The following is an 18,324-nucleotide window of genomic DNA, read 5'->3' as shown; positions in this document are numbered from 1 at the left end:
GCAACTCCATTTGAGTCCGTAGGATTGCGTATGATTAACACAGTGCAGTCAGCCAATATCTATAAAGCTCTAGTTTAAATACGTGAATAGTGGTGTCAAGCCATCATTAAAACACTAGCTACCACTGTACCGTAAATAGAAACTGAGATAAAAAGGAAAAAAACAATTTCCATATTAGCTCTTTGCCTTGACATCTTTTGATGAGAAAAAAAACCTAAATTCCAGTCAGTGAAATGTACAGTGCCATCACTATTTTTTTCCATGTAGCAATTAAACAATTATAACATCTACAGAATAAAATGTTAGCACTAAGGCGGAAAAAATAAAATAAATAAAAACCTTAACTTTCTTTAACACGGAAGAAAACATAAGAGGTAACAACTATCTTGTATAGTAATATTTACCATCTGGACCAGAAGAGATTAGACAGAGTACACTATTTTCCTTGTAAAGCCAAGGAACTAATCTAGGTTTAATCATGTTTGTCAATTTAATCTGTAATGAATATAATTCTTGATTAATACATTGCTGGATAACTTGGCAATATGTAGAATAGTATGAATGAAATCTAATTCCTGTGACCAAGAGTCTGGTATCACAAGGGAAATAAAATAAATAAAAGAAACCAAATGCAACACAACCATCAAGATGTTTACAAGTCTTAGTTAAACAAGCTCTTGCCCTCTCTTTTTCCTTATTGAATTAGTCTAATTCTCTGGGTATAGACTGTCTCATTCTGTATTTCCGTGAAGTGTCTAACACTCTTCTGGATGTTCAAAAATAATAATGATCATGATAATAAAGTAATTTGAAAATTTTGAACAATTGTTCTGTCTCAATGTCTGATTTTTCGGGTCAAGTTTAAATAAATGGTTTAATTTTTTTTAATTTGACCCTTTTTAATACTGCATCATAAACACATAACCTAAGTTGAGTCACTCTGAACTTAAAACACCTCAACCCCCCCCCAAAAAACAAACAAGCAAAAAACCAGAGATGGTTACCTTTTGCTTCCAGTTCCATTTTCTTTTTCTTTGCCCATATGTTATGGTAGTTTTCAGCCATCATCTCAGCCATTGCCTTAAGAAAATGGAGAAGTTAATGATTTATGTTATAAATCTCAAAGAAAGGTAATTTTACAGTTTATATTTAATATCAAGATCTTGCAATGGCATTGTAATGTAGGTAATATATAAAATTACATTTAAATGTTCAATTGCAAACTATCATTTTTATTGATAAGTCAAGCTGACAAATCTGGAACTCAACAGCTAAACCCAATACAGTTATTTATTCTGCACGGAATTTCTCCCTCAACCTTGCACAAAAGCCAAAGAAACCAGTTTTGTATGAAATACTACATCAGGCGGGGGAATGGAATCCATCCCCAAGCTGCAGGTAGGCACAGAGAAGCTCTCTCCCTATGTTCCTGCTGCTCCAGTACTTAGTCTGTAGTGTGTCAGCAATGACTTTGCACCCCTTACATGGGTGTTTGTATTCACTGGATCCAGGTAATTGTGGATCTGCTGCCACAATCACAATTTCACTTCTCATTCCTGTAGGGGACTAGAGAGCTCCCATATGGGCTGTACCCTTAGACGCTCCTGTATCCCTGGGGTGAGGCAAATTTGTCCTTCTTGTTTTAATGTTCATCTCATCACAGTTTTAGTATGTCTTGATTAATGTTGTAATACGTTTGGGTTCCACATTTCTCACCAGTAGAGGGAGCTATAATGAGGCTGTCTGGGCAGGCTCGGCAAGTGACCTATAAGCCATGTGTACAACTTGAGAGAGATGGGGTGGGGTTAAGTGCTTCTATCTGTTGAGAGGTAACAGACTTTGAACAGAGAGGAAGTTTTGTCTGCCAGGATCTAGTACGCCTTGCCCAGCAGGGAGTGAGACTTACTTTAATGCCTGTATTGTAGCTTAGGAGCATTCATTTGGATTCTATTGTGGTTTTCAGTAAATAGTTAAAACCTACCCAGGTCTCTCAAACTTAACTGAATTGCTCTAGGGGAAAGAGCAGTTTGTAACATTCCTTTTGGGCTATGATATGTAAACCTCGTGCACAGTTCCTATTGCCTTCAATGCAATGTTTCGTTGCCCAGAATATATGAAAACCAGTCCGCTCATTCAGGGGACTATCTATGGATTTAGATGCAAATTTTGGCCATAACCTGTCTGCATACTAAGACAATCTCTAGGAAAAGATGGGTATAGTAGAGCACCTTCATAGGACAAAAAACATTATTTATATATATTTAATTTAACAATTCCAAAAATCCAAACACCCACTTTTTACTACTGTCAAAGCAGTTGCCTTTCCAAAAGCTACCAACTTAAGTCAAAGTTGGAGTATGTAGGCTAAGCTCTTACTTAAGATACATTAAAACCTCAAGTTACATCAAAATGAATCACACCTCATATTTACCCCTTATCTCTCACAAATGCATTGCTCATGCGTTTGAAAATTACTAGAGAAATTGTAACCTGACATAATGATGCAAATGAAATTTTAGTTAAATTTGTTTAGTTCTGGTGATGTTATTGATTGCGGAACAAAAGTAGACTTCTAACCGAAAGCTAGCTTCAAACATAACTGGTGAAACCAGTTACTCTTGATCATAAGGACGGTCAGTATTGACTTCTAACTCACTGGAGGGCTGTAAACAAAGGGAAATTATCAGTGACAAATGGCAGATAGTGTGATGTAAAATCATGAGTATGGGATTGGTATTCACAAAGTCCTGAATTCTAAATTCAGTTCTAGTTCTAATGCCAGTTATTTGCAGTTTGGCCATAGGTAAATCACTTAGCTCCTCTGCTTTAAGTTTCCCAATCTGTAATGCTGTGATAAATGCTTATCCACATCCCAGCAGTATTGTGAGGGTTAATAATGCTTTTTGAATATGTGAAGTCCTGTATAAGTGATAAGCATAGTTATAATAATGGAGTAAGTCCCCAGTGGAATGCTGCAGGAACTAGTGTGACTCAATTTTATTCACCATCTTTAGTAAGTATTTGGAAGTTTAATGGCTTACTAGTTAAAATATAGCAATGATACTTAACTGGGAGAAATTGCAAACTCCAGGGAAAGATACACAGAAATCTACAATGGTTAGAAATAGAGACTGGAAACAACAAAATAATATTTAACCTGAGAAAATTCAGCCTGAGACTTTGGGGAAAAATAAGCTAAAACACAAATATTCAAAGTGACAAAGATATTGAACTTGGAAAGCAGAAATGCCAAGAGACAGCTAGGATTGGTAGTAGACCTGAAACTAGATCTATTAGAACTCTGCAGTACAATAGTTTATCCACTAAGTGATATTTTAGGATTGCATATGCAAAAAAACCAAAAAACAAAAAAACAGAGAGACCAGGTAATAGTGCCACTCCATACAACTCTGTATAATGCATTCAGTTCTGGCATCTCAATGCCAGAAATACACAGGAAATTCAGAGAATAGTAATAAACATCATGAATAAGCCAAAGGGATATAACTAAAATACAAACGAAAACCTAATTATGTGTAGACTGACCACATAACAGCCAAAGGAGAGATGATAATCATCTACAAGTGCTGTGCATCTGACCTGTGTTCAGTAAACTCCAGAGCAGGAGAGAAAATGCTTAGAGGAGTCACAGGGGATATTAATTAGAAGTAATGGCATGTAATTAAAGGGGAAAATCAGAAAAAATGAAATAGCAACAAATCATATATTTTAAGACCAATAAATACTCCAGTGTCAATACTTGTTATGAACCTTACATAAATTTCTGCATCCCCCGTTGTATCAAAGATACATAGGAAGTTTAAGTTAGGCACAGAGAAAGAGGGATGCTGAGATTGTGGATGTGGTAAGTACCACCACGTCTCTTTTCCATTTCTACAGTGTTTCAAAACTTTCATTTTGTTATTAGAATTGCTGGGCAAAGAGTCTTGAATTTCATTTCACAACGGAAAAAACTAGAACACCTTGTTCTTGGTCAGTGACTTCAAGTAATCAACCTGGTGACTAATCTGGATATGACACTTGCAGGAAGTTATTTCTAAGGGAACTGTGTGTGGTGGCCATCCTGATTTATCAGATGATAAACAATATTGACTTGGTAGTTCTTAATAGTAGTGGAAGCATTGGTATAGGTCTGTAAATCAACCACAGCTGATAATATTTCTGGAAAAAATAAATACTTTTAAAACACCATTGTCCATTTATTTATCACTTCAAAAGTTATTTTATTTTTACTGGCTCCTGACTATAAATCTGCTGAAAGATTAAAATTTAAAATCATACCCCCAGTTAATTTCTCTTTTTCCTTCTTCATAAATACAAGGTGGTTTTTCATAAGGCTGACTCATGACCTGGCATTTATTTATTTTAGAAAGAAGAGTAGTGAGGCATTTATTTTGAAAAACATCATACCATGAACTTTGCTAATAGCTACACATAAAAATTAAAGACTGATCCTGCAAGCCCTTGTGTGCGGAACTCCCATTAAAATCATCAGATTCTCTGCACTGCACTCAGGGGCTTCCAGGGTCAGTTGTCCCCTATGTAAAACGTTAGGTTTTCAGCCTTAACAGTGCCTTTTGAACTAACTAAAACTACAGGACACTGAACTTTTGTTTTACATAAATCCACAAAAGAAAATTTAAGTAAAAAAAAATACAAATGCACTAACTACTATAAGACTTACATGCAGATCTCTGGAGAGGGTAACATTGCTCATGTCGATAGCTCGAGGGGTGTAACCATGGGCAGCATCTACAGACACCTGAATGACAGATGTGCAAAAAAGCAATGAAGTATTACAAATACTAGGTCCTAATAGATCCATGTCACCTAGATATTTTGAGGCAATCAAACAGCTAAAGAAAAAACAAACTTGAGGTGGAAAGGAGCACTTACATATCCATTGGCGGAAAAACAGAGAGCATTACATTAGAGTTACATGAGTTTTCTTTTTTTGCCTAACAGCAATAATACTAAAAATGGAACAGATTAACTGGAACCAGGGGTAGATTTAAGAACGCAGATTAGTCAGATAACTGGCAATGTCTGCATTGTAACTATTTCCAGAGAAAGGTCACAATCAGGCAAAAATCTCTCCCCTTTGTCATAGGATGTCCTGGAGGACATCTTCAGAATACAACGGCTGGCGCAGGAGGTGTGGCTAGGATGTCCTATGTCTTGGCAATCCCTGGCAACCATATAAGCTCCTCTGAGCCTCCGCTAGTCAGTGTAAATTACAGCAGCCTTTAGGGTATGCTAATATACCCCAAGAACTAGCCTGGCACTCAGTGGCCAGTATTGAGGGGGGAGACAAAAGGACACATTTATATCAACACAACCCTTCACAGAAGCTGTGCCAAGCACTTACAAAGCTGACAAGGAGCCTAGCCTGTATGTAGAAATTGGTATTGAAGCTATATTGAATTGAAGCTATATTGTCTTTTCTATAACCTTTTGTATTGACAAAATACTGAATCCATAGTAACATTTCATAATGACAAAGGCTAAATGCTTAAGCAGTATGTTTAAACAGAACTGAGTTCTCTCTGATTACCCAAGCATGACTTTAGAAATGGACTTCAAAATCTGGATGAATTCAACAATGTGTCGAAAGGCCATGATATTTTCTCTCAGACTTGTATTCTAGGACAACATTTTTGATTCTGAAAAGACCATTACTTCCATGTAAAATTAGGGCAATATGAGTGTAAAATGCTACCACATCTCTTGTGGTGATGTAAATGACTATTCATAGGGTAGGGCAACACAGAGCAAGGCTCCTACTTTCTGCCACATGCTTTTCTATTTAATCAGACAAAATTAATACATCAAAGAAAGGCAGAAGTATGAAAATAGTTTGTATTTTACTAATATATCCAAGTCAATGTCATCTAGCAGTGTTGCAGGCCACATGTCTTTTTTTTAAGTGAGAGTAAAACTGAGATCATCAATACTGGTCTTTCTTTTAAAATTATTTTTAATTTTAGTTTTGGCTGTCCCCGAGACTCTTCTGTGGCACATTTAGAGGATGCCTCCTCCCATATTCCCTACATCATCAGAAAGAAGGAGCACCTGGGACATACTGACAGCTTAAAGACAAAAGACTGCTTCTTAAAATGGCAGGTTCAGCAGCCTAAGATGTCCCTGAAAATATTTTGGCAGCATGGGGAACTAGGGAAAATACCTCTTCTGCCACAAGAGGCAGACAGTTTCATGGGGGAAAATCAATTGTCTGGCTATGTGGACTCTCTCCTCAGGCCCTACGCTACCAGCACTCCCAGCTATCTTCCTGAGGAAACTACAATCTATCGGTGATCTTCCTGATAACACCATCCTGGCCACTATGGATGTAGAAGCCTTCTACCCCAACATTCCACACAAAGATGGACTACAAGCTGTCAGGAACAGTATCCCCGATAATGTCATGGCAAACCTGGTGGCTGAACTTTGTGACTTTGTCCTCACCCATAACTATTTCACATTTGGGGACAATGTATACCTTCAAATCAGTGGCACTGCTATGGGTACCCACATGGCCCCACAGTATGCCAATATTTTTATGGCTGACTTAGAACAACGCTTCCTCAGCTCTCGTCCCCGAATGCCCCTACTCTACTTGCGCTACATTGATGGCATCTTCATCATCTGGACCAATGGAAAAGAAGCCCTTGAGGAATTCCACCATGATTTCAACAATTTCCATCCCAACATCAACCTCAGCCTGGACCAGTCCACACAAGAGATCCACTTCCTGGACACTACGGTGCTAATAAGCGATGGTCACATAAACACCACCCTATACCGGAAACCTACTGACCTCTATTCCTACCTACAAGACTCCAGCTTTCACCCAGACTACACCACACGATCCATCGTCTACAGCCAAACTCTACGATACAACTGCATTTGCTCCAACCCCTCAGACAGAGACAAACACCTACAAGATCTCTATCAAGCATTCTTACAACTACAATACCCACCTGCTGAAGTGAAGAAACAAATTGACAGAGCCAGAAGAGTACCCAGAAGTCACCTACTACAGGACAGGCCCAACAAAGACAGTAACAGAACACCACTAGCCATCACCTTCAGCCCCCAACTAAAACCTCTCCAACGCATCATCAAGGATCTACAACCTATCCTGAAGGACGACCCATCACTCTCACAAATCTTGGGAGACAGGCCAGTCCTTGCCTACAGACAGCCCCCAACCTGAAGCAAATACTCACCAGCAACTATATACCACACAACAAAAACACTAACCCAGGAACCTATCCTTGCAACAAAGCCCGTTGCCAACTGTGTCCACATATCTATTCAGGGGACACCACCATAGGGCCTAATCACATCAGCCACACTATCAGAGGCTCGTTCACCTGCACATCTACCAATGTGACATATGCCATCATGTGCCAGCAATGCCCCTTTGCCATGTACATTGGTCAAACTGGACAGTCTCTACGTAAAAGAATAAATGGACACAAATCAGATGTCAAGAATTATAACATTCATAAACCAGTCGGAGAACACTTCCATCTCTCTGGTCACTCGATTTCAGACCTAAAGGTCGCAATATTACAACAAAAAGACTTCAAAAACAGACTCCAATGAGAGACTGCTGAATTGGAATTAATTTGCAAACTGGATACAATTAACTTAGGCTTAAATAGAGACTGGGAGTGGATGTGTCATTACAAAAAGTAAAACTATTTCCCCATGTTTATTTCCCCCACCGCTCCTTGGATGTTCCTGTTAACTGCTGGAAATAGCCCACCTTGATTATCACTACAAAAGGTTTTCTCCCCCACCCCCCACCCCCACTCTCCTGCTGGTAATAGCTCATCTTAAGTGATCACTCTCCTTACAGTGTGTATGATAACACCCATTTTTTCATGTTCTGTGTGTATATAAATCTCCTCACTGTATTTTCCACTGAATGCATCCGATGAAGTGAGCTGTAGCTCACGAAAGCTTATGCTCAAATAAATTGGTTAGTCTCTAAGGTGCCACTAGTACTCCTTTTTTTTGCAAAGCTAAAGTGCTGTCACAAAGTACATAGAATAAAAAATTAATGTATATTTCAGATTTGTTTACAGTTGCAGTCAATTTAGTTGTTACTTGTACCACTGAGAGATAACAATATTTCCAGAAAGAGGCATAATTTTTAAATTTACAAATTCTATTTAAAGTTTAACCCACTGGTACAACAAAACAAAGTTACAGCTTAAGTTTGCCATTTGTGTGGGATAACTTGAAGGACAAAAGGAAGCTGGTTAACTGAGGCAGGTTCCCTCATTTGACCATGACCATTTATCTAGTCTCTTTTCCTTCCCATAATCTACATATTGTTATTTGACAATGGCATTATTACCACTAGGCAGATTTCCCCATATTCCTCACTGATTTTTAAAAGATGTGCTTTATGAAGTGTGACAAAGTTCCTGCTCTACCTTGGTGGGTCTTGCGCTTATTGGCGGATTTGCTCGCCTTGGAGCTTCACGGCAGCCCTCAGCTTGGCCATTTTTCTGAACCCACAGTCCACGTCGACTCCTCCTATGTCTGACCAGGAGTTGGGAGGATTTGGGGGGAACCCGGGCCCGCCCTCTACTCCGGGTTCCAGCCCAGGGCCCTGTGGAATGCAGCTGTCTAGAGCGCCTCCTGGAACAGCTGTGCGACAGCTACAACTCCCTGGGCTACTTCCCCATGGCCTCCTCCCAACACCTTCTTTATCCTCACTATAGGACCTTCCTCCTGGTGTCTGATAATGTTTGTACACCTCAGTCCTCCAACAGTCCGCGTGCTCACTCTCAGCTCCTAGTGCCTCTTGCTCCCAGCTCCTCACACGCACACCACAAACTGAAGTGAGTTCCTTTTTAAAACCCAGGTGCCCTGATTAGCCTGCCTTAATTGATTCTAGCAGCTTCTTGATTGGCTGCAGGTGTTCTAATCAGCCTGTCTTAATTGTCTCCAGAAGGTTCCTGATTGTTCTGGAACCTTTCCTGTTACCTTACTCAGGGAAAAGGGACCTACTTAGCCTGGGGCTAATATATCTGCCTTCTAGTACTCTCCTATAGCCATCTGGCCCAACCCTGTCACAGAAGTTAGATAACTTTGCCTCATGGCAGCACTGGCTCAGATTTTCAAACATGAGAGTTAAAAAAAAAGACAGCCATTTATGTGATTGGGTCTAAAATATCATCAGTCTTCATAATGACACATCTTCTGAAAATATTTATATGTATGTACTGGAGAGTCAATGGACCCCTTTGAAAAATGCCTCCTGTTTATCCTTAAGAATATCTTTCAGGGCAGTGTACTTAGAATTATACACACAACTCCTATGAACAACAGAATGTAAACATATTCCTTCATTTCTCTGTGATACAAAATAATGTTTTCCTAATTACAACAGTTCAAACAGCGCTGTACATAAAAATGGCCACACTGGGTCAGACCAATAATCAATCTAGCCCAGTATCTTCTGACAGTGGACAGTGCCAGATACTTCAGAGGGAATGAACAGAACAAGGCAATTATCGAGTGACCCATCCCGTCATCCAGTCGCAGCTTCTAGCAGTCAGAGGACACCCAGAGCATGAGGTTGCATCCCTGACCATCTTAGCTAATAACCACTGATGGACCTATTCTCCATGAATTTACCTAATTGTTTTTTAGCACAGTTATTCTTTTGGCAACATGTTCCACAGGTTAACTCTGCATTGTGTGAAGAAGTACTTCCTTATGTTTGTTTTAAACCTGCTATTATTTTCATTAGGTGACCCTTGGTTCTTGTATTATGTGAAAGATGAATTAACATTTCCCTATTCACTTTCTCCACACCAGTCATTATTTTATAGACCTCAGTCATATCCCCCCCCCTCGTCATCTCTTTTTGAAGCTGAACAATCCCAGCCTTTTTAATCTGTCCTCATATGAAAGCTGCTTCATGCCACTCATCATCTTTGTTGCCCTTCTCTGTACTTTTCCAATTCTAATATAGCTATTTTGAGATAAGTATTCAAAGTGTGGGCGTACCATGGATGTATATAGTGGCATTATGATATTTTCTGTCTGATTATCTATCCCTTTCCTAACATTCCTAACATTTTTACCTTTTTTGATGGTTGATGCACACTGAGAAGAGGTTTTGAGAGAACTATCCACCGTGACTTCAAGATCTCTTTCTTGAGTGGTAACAGCACATGAAGACCCTATCATTTTGTATGTGTAGCTGTGACTATGTTTTCCAGTGTGCCTTACTTTGCATTACATTATCATCATAAATAGTATCATAATTGATTCTAAACAAAGTGAAAAATTTCAAAAATTGCATAAATTTTTCAATCTCAATTTAAAAAAAAATGTTTAATACCAAATTATGTAGGAACTACTCTATTGGGAGATCTAACAAACTGGACATTTTCAGCTTGTTAATTCAGTCTCTTTGAGATGTATTTTTTGTTTACACAAAGTTTTTTTTTTCCTTTTTTTAAAACCACAAGCATTTTTTCACCCTGGCACAATTTGTAAGCGTGGTAACAGATTTTGCTTAGATTTTCATGTTTGGGTTATGGCCAAAAAGGGAACATTACAACTGAAAAGGAGAGTTTTCATGAAGTTTTGAGCATGTGAAACAAGACGTTAATAGACATGTGAACTTTACCTTCAAGTGAGTGCTATAATAAAGATACATGGGGGAAGCTCAAGAACATCTCAAGCAGATTTTGACACTTGCATTTTAAATACACCATTCCGGTAAAAAGACAGAGACACACACAATATCAGTACATAGTCTTTAATAAAATGGCTTGAAGCCTGTCACAGTACTCACCTGACTTGTCTGAGATATGCGACGTGTCCGATTATAAAGAGCCATACTATCTCCTTCCCTTGTCCTTTCAATCCGCCATCCCCAAGCTAGCATGGTTTTCAAAGATTCTTTGATTGGCCACCGATAAATTTCTTTTTCCTAGGGTAAGTACACATGGGAGTGACTGACTATCTTGATGATTATATAACTGAATGGAATAAAATCTAATGCACTATTACTAGCCCTCTGCCCTGTTGTGTAGCACTGCAAATTTACATCCATTGAGACAAATTGCAAACAGCCTGCTGTGGGATAGAAACAGCAAAGAAGCAGTCTGTGCATGGATAAGAAGGCCAATTAAGAGAAACAGTAAGGGCAACTATTTATTCCCGAACCACTTATGCAAACCAAATCATATGGACATGTGAATTATGCACTTTTTCAGTATCACGGATGAGTAAGGCTACGTTTTAGTCACTGGTATTTTTAGTAAAAGTCACGGACAGGACACGGGCAGTAAACAAAAATTCACGGCACATGACCTGTCCATGACTTTTATTATATACCCCGACTAAAACTTGCGGAGGGCTGCCTGGGGGCATCATGGGTGCTGGGTGAGGGTGGCCTGGGTGCTCGGGGTGGGGTGGGGGTGGGCGGCGGCTCACAGCCCGGGACCTCCGCTGGTGCTGGAGGGGGGGGTTGGTGGGGCCGACAACCTGGCTATGTGCTCTCCCCACCCGCACCCCCTGCACCAGCAGAGTTTGGGTGTGGGTGTGGGTGTGGGAGTGGACAGGGGGTTGGGGACAGGGTGAGGTTTGCTATCACATTGTAAAAACAAAGTGGAAACAAGGCACTTTAGTTTTAACACAAGGTAGACTCAGTGAGGTCAACCATGATTGGGGGCTATGGTGCTGACCTCACCTAGCTACCTCGCAATAAAAACTACAAGTGTTTTGTCTCCATTTAGGATTGTACAGTGAGGTAACAACCACATTAGTTATCTTGCTGTGTAAAACAAAACAAAAAAAACAAACAAAAAACATCTTTGTGTCAGTGAAGACAAAGACCAAATGCCAAATTTCACTAACAGCCAGTTGCCTCTTACCAAAGATAGAGAAACAAATGTTTAGAAACATCTGTGTAATGAAGAATGAACAAATTCCTCACCTTTTCTGATAATAATTTATATTGTTTCATTAATGGCTGCACCTTGGAAGACTCAGAATATGTTTCACCATATATCCATCCATTTGCAAACTGAAAAAAGTGAAGGAAGAAAGGAAAAAGCAGTGAGAATATGAAGAAAGAATAATCAGAAATCTTATATTTATTTACTTATAAAAAAGAATTGGGGTAATGCGTCTGCAAGACCATTTTCTTATTCAAATCTAAATCTTTTGCTCCCTTCCCCACCACTCCCTCACAACCTAACCTCCTGCCCTCCCCCCCGCGTGCGCGCACGCACACACACACACACACACACACACACACACAGTGGAATCAGTTAGGTCCAATGTCATTTTTACTTCTGAATGTCCAGACTTTTGTTATTTTATCACAACATTTATGTTATCTTAAAGTAAATACATTTGAATATACTTTCTTATTTACTATTCTGCCAGGGTGTCTGTATGAATAGGGACAACACTCTTTGAGGCAGACAGCAGATTTTAACACCAAGACTGTGGTTTTTACAGAGATATAAAATGTCTTTTGAAAAAATAAAACTTAAAGTGTGAAGTAACAAAACTACTTAAAAATCTACCAATTACATTTTTCTCAAAACAAACACACACACACACACACACACACACACACACAAACAAAATGCTGGTATGTTCAAGTTCTGACCAGATGAGTGCAGCTATAGAACTCTTGAAAAAAGCAACTCAAGATAAAAATGATGGTACAGTCTTAGCCAGACATCACTAATGTAATGCTACAACAACCCCAAAAACTTGAGTAAAAACTTAAGTAGAATCCTCAGAAAATATAGGTAGAGCGTTAATATTCTGAATGCACTTTGATAAGAAAATAATATAATGTTACCTTTTCCATTGACCATTTATCATGAGAATGTTCTGCATATTTGTTAATGAAATATTCTAGCTTTTCAGGAATTGTAATACTGAAAAAGAAAAAAACAAATTTCAATACATTATATATGTTATAATTTGAAAGGGTTCTTTTAAAGAAAATTTCTGAAAAATTACAGAGCACTATATACTGCCAATTAGAGTGTACTGTTGTGCTGCATTCCCCTACAGAAAAGGAGGACTTGTGGCACCTTAGAGACTAACAAATTTATTTGAGCATAAGCTTTCGTGAGCTACAGCTCACTTCATCGGATGCATTCAGTAGATATAGAAAAATGTTAGGACCATTATACAAGGCACTGATGAGACCTCATCTGGAATACTGTGTGCAATTCTGATATCCCATGTTTAAGAAAAATAAATTCAAACTGAAACAGGTGCAGAGAAGGGCTACTAGGATGATCCAGGGAATGGAAAACCTATCTTAAGAGAGGAAACTCAAAGAGTTTGGCCTATTTAGCCTAACCAACAGAAGACTGGGGGGAAATATGATTGCTGTGTATAAATACATCAGACGGATAAATGCCAGGGAAGGAGAGGAGTTATTTAAGGTAAGTGCCAATGTTGATACAAGAACAAAGGGCAATAAACTGGCCAGCAACAAGTTTAGGCTTGAAATTGGATGAAGGTTTCTAACCAACAAAGGAGTGACATTCTGGAACAGCCTTTGAAGGGAAGCAGTGGGGCAATAAACCTAACTGGCTTTGAGACTGAGCTTGATAAGTTTATGGAGGGGATGGTATGATGAGACTGCCTACAATGGCGTGTGGACCATCAGCGACTGCTAGTAGGAAATATCCTCAATGGCTGGAGATGGCACACTAGATGGGGAGGGCTCTGAGTTACTACAGGGAATTCTTTCTCAGGTGTCTGACTGGTGAGTCTTGTCAATGTGCGCAGGGTCCAACTAATTGCCATATTTGGAGTGAGAAGGAATTTTCCCCTAGGCCATGTTGGCAGAGACCCTGAGAGTTTTTCACCCTCCTCTGCAGCATGGTTCACTTGCAGGTTTAAACTAGAGTAAATGGTGGATTCTCTGTAACCTGAAGTCTTTACATCATGATTTGAGGACTTCAGTAACTCAGCCACAGGTTATGTCTCTATTACAGGATTGGGTGGGGGAGGTTCTGTGGCTTGAGATGTCCAAGAGGTCAGACTAGATGATCACAATAGTTCCTTCTGGCATTAAAATTTATGCGTGTAATGATGTATAAAATGTGCTGAAGTTTTCTGATATGGATTTAGATTATTAACATCAACTTATTTGTGTTTTAACATATATTTCAGTTCCTATTTTCCAGAAATACAGTGCATATTATATACATAATATAAATTCACTGTCAACCACCTCTTGTTAAAGCATGTTATAAACCTGCAAATTTCATTATATAATTGAAATACTGCAGTTTATAGCCACTCAAAATGGTACAGATTTCAGATCCCATTGAATGCCTAAAAGCCATTCAATATGAAAAATAAAAAAATCAATATGCAAATAAACTAGCAATCTTTCAGGTGCGCAAGAGGGTACTGAAGTTGAGATTGATTTACCACTACGGAAAGAGCAGTAATACTTTTCTTTCAAACAAAAACAAATACTACAGAACAGTGGTCACCAACCGGTCGATCCCGACCTCGGGGCTGCCACTAAGACAGGCTCCCTGCCTGGCCTGCCCCCACACTGCTCCTGGAAGCAGCCAGTGCAGCCCCGTGGGCGGGGGGCAGGGCTCTTGCAGAGGGGGGCAGCATGTGGAGCCACGTGCCGCCCGCCCCCCCCCAGGGGCCACAGAGGCACGTTGGCCCCTTCCAGGAGTGGGGGGGCCAGGGTAGGCAGGGAGCCTGCTTTAGAGATAAGTGCTACCCCAAACCCCAGCCCTGAGCCCCCTCCCGGAGCCAGCACCCCATACCCCCTCCTGCACCCCAAACCCACTCCTGCACCTCAACCCCAGCCCTGACCCCCTTCCCAGAGTCAGCACCCCCACCCCCTCCTGCATCCAAACACTCTGCCCCAGCCCTGACCCTCCTCCCAGAACCAGCACCCTGTACCCCCTCCTGCACCCCTACACTCTGCCCCAGCCCAGAGCTCCCTCCTGCACCCCAACCTCCGGCCCCAGGCTCAATCCAGAGTCCCCTCCCACACTGCGACTCCCTTGGCTCCAGCCCAGAGCCAGCACGCCCTCCCAAACCCTACCTGAGCCCGGTGAAACTGAGTGAGGGTGGGGGAGAGTGAGTGACGGGGGGGGGGGGTGGGGAACAGAGTTAGTAGGGTGGGGCTTTAAGGAAGGGGCAGGGCCTCAGGGAAGGGGCAGCTTAGATCTTGGGTTGCCCTTAAATTCAAAAAGTGATCTTGGGTGTAAAAAGGTTGGAGACCACTGCTACAGAACATTTTCTAATGAACAATTTATCATATAAAGCAGTCTCCTACACTTGTGCTCTAGAAAAGGAAAATTGCTTACTGATAACTGTTTGTCACAGTACCCTCTTCTCCCATTCTATGACAGCGGATTCAGGGATAGACAATGTTATAGTGCCATCTACTGGGAAGCAAGGAGAGTCTGTCCTTTAATCCTTTGTCATAGGATCAGAGAAAAGAGAGATGTACAACAGTAATCATTCCAAGTGGTTAACAATTAGTGTAGTACTGTGCAAAAATTTATCGAGGTATGAAGTAGGAAAAAGCCAAAAAGATTCATCATGTGTGCTCAGCAGGGGGCTTGGGGGGGGAGTTTAGGGGGCACAATACAGTACTCTGCATGAAGTCACAAATTGAACAAATTGCAGCCTGCAGCCATATCACCTATAATCACTTCTAAACGGGGTCAGGCCTGGTTAGTACTTAGATGGGGGACTGGCAGGTAAACAGCTCATGACGGAGGTGATATTGGTAAGGCAGTACTTTCTCTTTGAACCAATACCTCACCAATGCCTTAGTATGGCGCTAAGGGGAAACTGTGATGCTTCAGATGATGTCTTTTGAAAGAGGTTAAAAACCAGTCTTGACAAATTATTGTCCTTGAAAGTCCCATAACAACACTTTTTCACAGTCAGGAGTGTGGCCACCAGAGAGTTGGGCAAACTCTAATTATTTGGTTATTTATATTCTGTCTACCTAAAATTCACTCCAGCAATATCAACTGGATAAAGTAATGTTCATTTCATGTCCTAAATGGTTGTGTAGGACTGTTATGTAGTTAGACACTTAGCACATTACACTTCAGAGGTGATTGTACTTTAGTGGTGGGCAACATGATTCCTCTGTTCAGGGCTAGATTGTGGCTTTTGCAGCCACCGTCACATTGTGGCCATGAGTGTGCATAAGCCCAGTGCACCAGTGGCAGCTCTTTGAGGTATTCTGCCTGTTGAGTGCTGAGATAGACAGAAAGTCTATAAGGGCACTTGCGAAGCCATGCCTACAAGTAATCTTGTTGAAGTAGTAGCCTGTGGTCTTATTTCTGTCAAGTTTTTATCATGTGCAGAAGTATGGGGCTATGGTCACATCCAGGATATTAAATCCATTTGGGCTTTGTGCACTTTGGGTGTATAAAATTGCTGGCTCTTGCACTCATAGGACACTAACAGTGGGATTCTGGCTGCCCATTGCAAAGACGTGGCAAGCTAAAGAGAGCGCTCCTTCTGCCCACTCCCCATCTTGGCACACCTGTGCAAAACAGCCAGAACGTGGCCTGTAGCTTGGAATCCTTCTGGATAAAAAGGCATTACATCAATGTACAATCACCACCACATTTTGCAGAGTAATATTTAAGTGGCAGTCACAGGAATTTAGCACTTGGCTCCTGTTAACTATTAATTATTATTTACTTTTACAACTCCCAAAAGTGTGCTAGGTGCTTCCGAGAACAAATGGGTTCAGGTAGTTTAATTGCCATGCTGAAAATTTATCTCATTTGTGGTAAGGTGCCCAAGGAATATATAGTGAACCACTTGTGGCTTTCATGTTTTACAACCAAACAAGCCCCCCATTCTATCTTAAGGATGGTAATTCAAGATGGGCATGTACTTATGTGTTTTCTTTACTACCATATTTCAATTACAGGCTTAAACTGTTCATGGTAAAAATGAGCTGCAACAGAAAAAGTTCATACTTTGAGGTATCAACAGGTTGTGGGTTAAAGTTCCCATCTGAATCCATTGAAGCCTGTTTTTCCATCATACTGACATAATTGGATTCCATGTAGTCTGGGGGTAAAGCTCCTGCAACTGCACTCAGGCAGGGCAAAGCCAGTTTGAACAGTTCCTGTTCATACTTCTGTGAAGAAACATGGGATAAAAAGACACAGTGGTGAATGGAGATTATTTCTGTTATTGCTGAAATTGATTCATCATTATAGCCATACATGAAGCCAAATTGTAATGGAACAACTTCTTTACTCAATGTGAAACAGACTCTCAGTTCTGAAAATAAAAAACTGACGTCTCAACTACACTGAAATACGACTGAATACTGAAGCTGGACTTAGGACCAAATCCTGCATTCACTGAAGTCGAATGGAAAAACGATTATTCACTTTGGTGGGAGCCGGACTGGTCCCGCACAGGGTGACAGAACAGAGTAAAGCAGAGGAATATCCAACACTTGTCCAAGAACCTGGATTTTCTATACCAAATGGCTTCCCATCATGGTGAAATCCTCATCAGGTTGGGGGGAAAAAAACACTATATAATGTCCAAATGCATTATCTAAGTCTTGTTCAGCAAAGGTATAGATGATATTTCAAAGATAGTTGAGCTCATGTTTAAAATTTTTAAATGATCATGAAAAAACAGCTGTAATAAACATTTGCATGATTTAAATTTATTAAATTATCAATAGTTTTTCTTCCAAGGAGGAAACAAGTCCTGAAGAGATAATATGATGGTACTTATAACAAATTAAACTTAACTTCTAGATACATTTCATTAGTGCTACTATAGTGTATAATATAGGGCCTGATCCTACAAACTCATACTCATATAAGTAGTCCTTATTACAGTGAGTGGGTGCATGGAACTAAAAGGTCCTACTGTGTAAGCAAGGATTCAGTATGCTTCCCTTCTTAGACTATAACAGCCAGAGGTTGTTAACCTTCAGGACACACTACAAGGCCCATTTTTCCTCCTTACCTGTGATGAGATAGGTGACAGGGAGGACTGAATAGAGGTGGTGTAGGACTCTGGTGGGGATTTGGTGAAGAAGTGAATTAACATTTGTTATATTAATGCTGTTGCTGCATGAATTGATTTCACCTGTGGTAACAGATGGGTCTGTGTATCGGTGTGTTTTTAAAGATTGTCAAGGTAAGATCATTGGAAGGGCTCTCTTTTACTGTACAGTAATAAGAAGTCATATAAACAAAAAGACAAATAAAATGTAAGGGTATACAGGACTGGACCCATACA

At 40.2% G+C, this 18,324-nt stretch overlaps 1 protein-coding gene across 1 annotated transcript in view; it reads right to left on the bottom strand.

Moving 5' to 3' along the window:
* Window positions 1-18,324, bottom strand: part of RYR2 (ryanodine receptor 2) — a 698,126-nt gene that overhangs the window by 192,754 nt on the left and 487,048 nt on the right. The window contains exons 52-57 of the mRNA XM_074948896.1: window positions 17,031-17,194; window positions 12,881-12,959; window positions 11,999-12,088; window positions 10,853-10,990; window positions 4,706-4,783; window positions 1,005-1,080 (exon numbers count right to left, since the gene is read on the bottom strand). Coding sequence (XP_074804997.1) covers window positions 1,005-1,080; window positions 4,706-4,783; window positions 10,853-10,990; window positions 11,999-12,088; window positions 12,881-12,959; window positions 17,031-17,194 — 625 coding nt within the window. The remainder of the gene's footprint in view (window positions 1-1,004; window positions 1,081-4,705; window positions 4,784-10,852; window positions 10,991-11,998; window positions 12,089-12,880; window positions 12,960-17,030; window positions 17,195-18,324) is intronic.

This window comes from Natator depressus, chromosome 3 (genome assembly GCF_965152275.1).
Source record: "Natator depressus isolate rNatDep1 chromosome 3, rNatDep2.hap1, whole genome shotgun sequence".
Classification (NCBI taxonomy): domain Eukaryota; kingdom Metazoa; phylum Chordata; order Testudines; family Cheloniidae; genus Natator; species Natator depressus.
Note: the sequence above shows the minus strand (reverse complement) of the source record. Positions and strands in the feature narration are given on the sequence as shown.